This window comes from Bactrocera oleae, chromosome 6, assembly GCF_042242935.1.
Source record: "Bactrocera oleae isolate idBacOlea1 chromosome 6, idBacOlea1, whole genome shotgun sequence".
In the NCBI taxonomy this organism is placed as follows: domain Eukaryota; kingdom Metazoa; phylum Arthropoda; class Insecta; order Diptera; family Tephritidae; genus Bactrocera; species Bactrocera oleae.
This window is the reverse complement of record NC_091540.1, coordinates 45,166,912-45,174,104: the sequence shown is the minus strand read 5'-3', so window position 1 is coordinate 45,174,104 and position 7,193 is coordinate 45,166,912. Positions and strand designations below refer to the sequence as shown.

The window sequence follows — 7,193 nt, the reverse complement described above, 5'->3', positions numbered from 1 at the left end:
TTCAAGCCAATTCATTGTTCATGTTTTATATGGCAAAAATCGTCAAACAAATCTTTCGCGTTTTAAACAAACAGCTGCCAAATACACACTAATTGACATATGGAGAACAAACTTTACACGAACATTAAGAAATATTGAACCAATCTAGGAAAATATAATTGTTTCGATTCGGTATGCGTAGTTCAAATGGACTAGTGCGGGTCAAATTAGATCAGATGTATATATGTATATAAGCCAAATATTTACTTACAGACATTGGTACATAGTAGAATTTATTAGAGAGGTTACAATCTCTGAAGATGAATTGAACAAACTATTCAATAGAAAATTCCATGTGAGAAAACATAAGCTGATCAAATTATGAAGTAGGCAATGCAGTAGCTTCAACATCAAAAGTATATAGTGTGGAGAGCCTATCACTCACATTTGGAAATGTGAGGTTATGCACGATTTGAGAATAATTTGAGCTTAACTCTGAGAATAGTTTCCGAAAAAAATCTTTATAAAATAACAAAAACACATTTGTTAAATTTTTCTTTTAAAAATTCTTTTAATGTTTTTTTTCTGTATTTAATTTTATATTTTATAATTTGTGTTAACTAGCTGTTAGATTCTTTATAATTTGTTTAGTATTTTGTTTAATTTTTATATTGGCAAGTATGCATACTCAATTTACAATTTATGCTTATTTTTTTACATTTCTGTAATTTATTTAGTTCAACTGAAATATAAGTTAGAGTATATATTTTTATTTGTTTACAAATTTAAAAAACAAGAAATAAACAATAACAATTTCTAATAATACAATATAAGTAATTAACATACACTTCTAAGTATGTATGTACCATATGTATGTACATTAAATATTTTACAATAGCTTAGGGTATATTTCAGAAAGGCGATACGAAGCTTCAATACATACAAACGTACAAGAGCAGGCTGTGTAAGTCAAAGTGATTATGCATAACGTACATACACAGCTATACATATTTCTATAAATAAGTATAAAATATTTAATTGAGGAAAAATATTGATTTAATTTTATTAACTAACATTAGGCGTAGCCACTAGCTCAACTATATACAAAACTAAATGTACGCAGATCATAAATGTGTATGTGTGAATATTTTTTAAATTTTTATTATTTTTTTTCAGGTGCAAATGAGGTCTTATATACAAGGTCTTAGTTAATTATATGTACATACATATGCATTTATATGCACTTGTATGTATTTACTCTTTGTTGGTTTGTTTGTTTTGCTAAACTTAACAGTTATAATTCATTTAAAGTATATGCTAATGAAATCTTAAATTACTTTTAAGGAATGTTAGAGTTAATGCAAGTTAACTTTCTTACATGGAAATAACACCGCTGCGCCGGCGCATGTGTTTTCGTACTACATACAGATTTATGTGTATGTGTCTACTAGCACACTTTGAGCGTGCACACAACGGCCGACAGCAGTGGCCTTCAATTGAACTGGTTGCGTCGCAATAATTACTGGTAGTTATAAGTATTATCCTTTTGATTTATAAATATTTAGTGTTTTTGCTAAGCCTAAAGTTAGAATTGATTTATGTTGCTCTTCAAGGTTGACTTTCATCGTTTTTGAAATTTATTGGAATTAAAGTGAAATTTCATTTAATTAATTTTTTTGTCCAAAGTGTTGACTATTTTATATCAAATTTTCGTAACAAATTTGCATTTTAATAAATGTGAATAGTTTTTGAGAAAAAAAATTTATAGAAAAAAATCTACATCTAAAATAAAATTCTACTTTACTGCTAGTTTCGAAGAAAATGAAATATATTTCACGTTTAATACTGGCCGCTGGTCAGAAGAATTGCTTGGCGTAGATTTTCGCTGCGTGCTCACCATTTGCATTTAGCCGTTTTATTGGACGTTTTTCAATTTCCGTACTTAATTTGTTTACAATAACATTTTTTTTTGCATAATTTTGACTAGGTTAGGACGTTTTTTGATTTTTATGTGTTTAACTGGGTTTAACTTTTCAAATTTGTGTGCTTTTATACACAAATTCCTTTGAAATGTGATTTCCTAGCTGCGCGCTTAAGTGTTTAAGCGTATGTGTGTGTGTAGCTATGTCTCCGATTCCACCAATAGTTTTCAACACATCTATATGTACATATATAATATGTCTTCTTTAATGGTGGTTCAAATGCTCCAGTCACACTTCACTTTGCATGCAATGCACACTCGAGTCCTGTGAAAGTTCATCCATGGACGTTTCTAAAATAAGAAAAATGGGAAGAAAGTGAGTTATTAGTGAAGTTGAGCTAATATACTTGTACGATGAAATGTAACATACAGCAATTCTAAATGAAATAAATTTGCACTACTTTCGAAATTTGACTATAATTGCGAAAATTATACTCTTTCCACGAATTTTTGGATATACATAAGAACTTCCCCAAATATATATTATATTAGTAAAATTACTATTATACAGTCTTTTTTTCTTTGAAAAAGTATGGTTTGAGTGATTTTCTAGTTCAATATTAATGCCAGAATTAGCATAGATTGCAAAACAATTATATTTCGATAGTTTACAAAAAGAATGGCATAAATAAAAAAATCGAAAAGCGAGAAAGCACTCTAAAAGACTTCATTTTAGACTGACTAATGGCAAATAAATTAAATAATCCTAACCAGAATTCAATATAAATTGTTATAACATATTTCATAAAGCTAAATTGTGCAAAGCGTGCAAGTTTTGAACAATTTACTAAACATTTCGATTTTTGTGTTACGACATTCTTCAAATCAACAAGCTTTTTCGCAAATCTCTAGTAAAAGAAATAAAGAATTTAACAGCACCGCACTTTTTTTGTAAACTACTACCGACTTATAAAATTATTTTTCGCTACATATACACTTCAGTTTTAGTAAATATAATAAAAATGTGTTTTTTTTAACTCACCATGCGTTGGATATAATCCTTTTGAGTTGCCGTTCAGGTGCATAGCATTCTGTGCGTTATTCTGAAATGAATACGTTAACTGCAGGTTAATATGGCGGGCAAATGAGCTTCCTTCGGGTTCACGCACTGCAAATAAAAGCGGAGATTAATTTAGAAAATTAAACTTTCGAAATTTGTCATTTAATTATATTAGCAAATACTCAATATTTGGAAAGCAAACTAATTGCAACAACATTTCATGCAGATGCTAACACTATGCCGTTATTAAAATTTTTACTAACGGGTGATACATTTCGAGGTTTCCTACTTAAATACAAAAAACAAAAACAAAAACAGTGAAAATTCAGATTTTATTATCATTCGAGAGAACATTTTTTGGTATTTATTTTTTAAAGATTATCTCTTTCAAATCTTGGCCACGGCTACGTTTCAGATGGTTCATCCGTTGAGTCCAATTTCCGATGACTCGTTTGAGCATTTTGACTGGTAACTAGCGAATGACACGCGTGATGTTTTGCTGGAAGGCCTTAGACTTTACATATCCCCACCACAGGAAAAAGTCTAACGGTGTGATATCACACGATCTTAGTGACCAAAACGTGAAATGATCTGCTTACCGAAGTGTTCTCTCAATAAATCCATTGATTGATGCAATGTGTGGGAAGTGGCGTCGTGTTGTTGAAACCAAATGTCGCCGAGATCACAAGCTTCAATTTCAGATAATGGTCGCCATTGACGGTCACGTTCTAACCGGTATCATTTTTGAATGAATTGGCAGCTCCTGAATCTCTGCAGGTTGTTCTTCGTCCCAAATGCGGCAATTTTGGTTGTTGACATACCCATTGAGCCAGAAATAGGCCTCATGGCTGAACAAAATTTGGCTCGAAAAGTCGGATCTTCTTGGAACTTTTCAAGAGCTCATAGAGCGAAGCGATGTCGTTTGGGAGGAAGGCGTAAGTATTTCCCCGATGAAATGCCAAACAATACTGAAAAAAAAATAACATGACAGCTTCACACTACTCACGCATGATCTGTCAAAAAAAAAAGACATCTACTTGGATCACCCGTTATATAATGCTATTTTTCGTTATAAAACAAGGAAAATATATGATATTTAAGTGGTTAGTTTACTTCTGACATATTTATGAATCGAATTTTTTTTATTAAAATCGTTAGTTTCTCAAAAGTCTCAATATAAGCTCAGCCTTCACTAAGCTTTAAAAGTTTTCTTATTATAACATTACTTCAGCCTACTCTAGGTGCTCTCAACTAATTGCAGTGAGGATGGCAATACAATTATTCGAGGTAGCCGCTACTAAGTGTCATAATTTCCTGTGGCGCCTTAACAAGATTGCATCATTGGCATTAGCAGCGCCGACAACACTGTCAACACACAATTACACTTTATGTTTATATTATGTTAATTAATATTTTAAAATCGCCAAAGACTCCGTCGGCTTTGCATATTTCCCAATTTATATGATAACCAAAATTACTGGCGCCGTACTTTTAGAAATAGTTAGCCAATATTCAATTCTCGCCAAAAGTAAAGTGAAAGACGATAATCATAATAGCAGAAATATTCTGTAGGAGAAATTTTATGTGTGAGTATTAGTGGTTAAATAAAAACTAGTTACATTGAGACCAGATTTCGTTAATCTATACTTTTGGTTTAGTTTTATGACATTTTTTTTAATCATAAATGATTTAGATGTGCCTAGAAGTTCCAGATGTATTGTAGTAGCTTATTTTTGAACTTGTTGTGGTGTAAGGCGATATATTAAGAGCTCTCCTTTGTCAATACGAAAATTTAAAGAAACTAAAACTAGCAATATTACCGAATTTTGTTTTAATGAAACAAACAAAACTAATACCGGTTATATAACCATTTGCTAATGAGTTATTTTACCAGGAAAGCTTAGTAGGAAGTGGTGGACTCATATATTGGCAGGCACTCGATATCAACTTCAGTTTCACTCTATCTGACTATTGTAGGGGTTTTCAAACCGAGGTTGCTGTCATTAAAGTAGCGATAGATTTACTGTTCCGGAGTGCCGCCTTCATCATCCACTACCCACTTTGATTGCAGCGCGGCGATACTAGCCTTGAGCAGACTAACCGTGCCTAACCTCGTTATTAATGGCATCGAGTCACTTTTTAAATAAACTAGCCTGGGTGTCAGGGCACGGCGGGATCGCAGGTGACGAGCTGGGAAAGAAAGACAGACCTACTGGCCCAAAACTGTAGGGGTTCTAACAAGTTATTGCTCTATTGACGTCAACGCTGTAAGGTTGAGAATCTTACAGGATGCCAGCTGCAGAAGATGTGTGGAAAAAGACAAGACATCTTAATACTTCTTTCTTGCTTGCCCTGCGTTTGCGAGGTTAAGGTTTAAACACTTGGGAGCTCACACTCTATGATATTTCACTGAATTAGTGGGAATAAAAATTAAACACCTAAACAAATGTTTTTTTGCCTCAATGTGCTTTGCCGACTTATAATATCGGATACAGGAATTATATTTTTATGGCTTCACAAAGGACTCCAAGTGCGATTGCTATTTTGAGTATCAGCCATCAAACCTAGCCTAACCTACCCTAAATAAGTGTTAAGGAACATAGTCGAACTAGCAATTTAAAAGTATTTCTCGTACGATGCTGCTAAGCTAGTTGTCTAACTCACTAGTAGAGTATGCCGTTCATACTAGTGTAAATAACTCTTGAACAGTTCTTTTCACTGTCGGGTTAATTTTACTCACATAAATTCAATGCTTAAGTCGCCTATTAACTATTTCTATGCTAAGTGCCAACAACAGCCAAACGAAGACGCATACATGCGAATGCACACCTTTAGGATTACTTTTACTAAACAACGACTACAACTACAACAACTACTTACTTTTATTCTTACCAGCATGAATGTGTTTTTTCTGTCGCGCTCGCGAGTTCTGAAACCAAACTTGCGTCACACGCTTACTGAGACCGGTCACCGAGGCGATGCGCTCCAAATCCTGTCCATCCGGATTACTGTCGATCTGAAAGTTGGCTTGCAGCACCTGCAGTTGCTCTTCGGTGAAGGTGGTGCGTACACGTTTCGTTTTACTTTTATGATAACCATCACCATCACAGCCGTCTAATGCGTTGAATGGGTGATGCAACAAAAATTGTGTTGTTATTGTTGTGGACAGCGTACACATAGGCGTGTGTGTGTGTGTGTGTGTGTGGATCGGAGCGCCAGCGGCAATATAATCAAGTTAATCGATAGAGTTATCAGCGAAAGCGGCAGCAGCATCGTTATTGAAATTGTAGAATGGCCGAAAATGTAGTGACCGAGTGCGGATTAACGGTGAAAGAAATAAACGTTAAAGAGGAATTGTTATTAGTGCGATTATATGATTGCAAGTATTCGAAGAATTGAAATAAACAATATATTTTGTGTTTTTTGTTATTACTAGATTTTCATTGAAATTTTACCAGCCTTGGAATTCTATGAAAACTGTTGGTACAAAAGTGCATATAAATGCTATTGGTGGCGCCATGTTAACATGACTTTACAAGACGGAAATTTAACTAAATTATTCATAAATACACAAATGAACATACAATATGTGTTCAAATGAGTGTAAAATATTTCAGAGCTTTAATTTTTATACAAATGCTGATCTGGCCAATTAAGGTTTAAACTTTTAAATTAGTTTTCGTAACTGATTTTTTTATTTCTTCAAATTTTTTTAGCCTACACAACCATTTGATCGGACATTTTCGTTATCTTAAAACATGCGTGTGGTTCAAAACCCAAAAAGTGGAATCGCCAAGAGTGACAATACTGAGAATTGTTCTTTAACTCGGTCCTATATTGAAAATAGCGAGGCTCTGAGAAAGTTCAGACGTATGATATCTTTTTAGACTCAGTAGACCTATGAACGACTTGTTGAAGGTTAAAAGGTTCCGATTCTTGGTTATATTTTATGACGTTGAAAAACCATAACTTGCAATGTCCTGGCGGAGTACGAGTATGTACATGTGTCATTTAGGAAAATGAGTTTTGTTGTGGGGACCTTCATCTTTAATTACAATTTCAAATCCAGCCAATCAATATAGTCGAGCAAAAGACATGGATCTCATGGAACAATGACCTTAATCAGATTACAATCATCTGCTTACCACTTCATAGTAATAAGGATGCTGAAGCACAAAGAAAGGCTAGAATACACAGTAGCACTGATTTTATATTATGAAACTTGACTAGGAC

General features: G+C 33.5%; 1 protein-coding gene across 2 annotated transcripts in view; it reads right to left on the bottom strand.

Annotated features, from left to right (window-relative positions):
- Window positions 1-600: 600 nt before the first annotated feature.
- Awh (LIM/homeobox protein arrowhead) overlaps window positions 601-7,193 on the bottom strand; it is a 48,875-nt gene continuing 42,282 nt past the window's right edge. The window contains exons 4-6 of one of the 2 annotated variants that reach the window (XM_036372401.2): window positions 5,841-6,074; window positions 2,943-3,068; window positions 601-2,251 (exon numbers count right to left, since the gene is read on the bottom strand). In XM_036372401.2, coding sequence (XP_036228294.1) covers window positions 2,190-2,251; window positions 2,943-3,068; window positions 5,841-6,074 — 422 coding nt within the window. In that variant the 3' untranslated portion in view covers window positions 601-2,189. The remainder of the gene's footprint in view (window positions 2,252-2,942; window positions 3,069-5,840; window positions 6,075-7,193) is intronic. The other variant, XM_036372402.2, reaches the window with a different exon arrangement.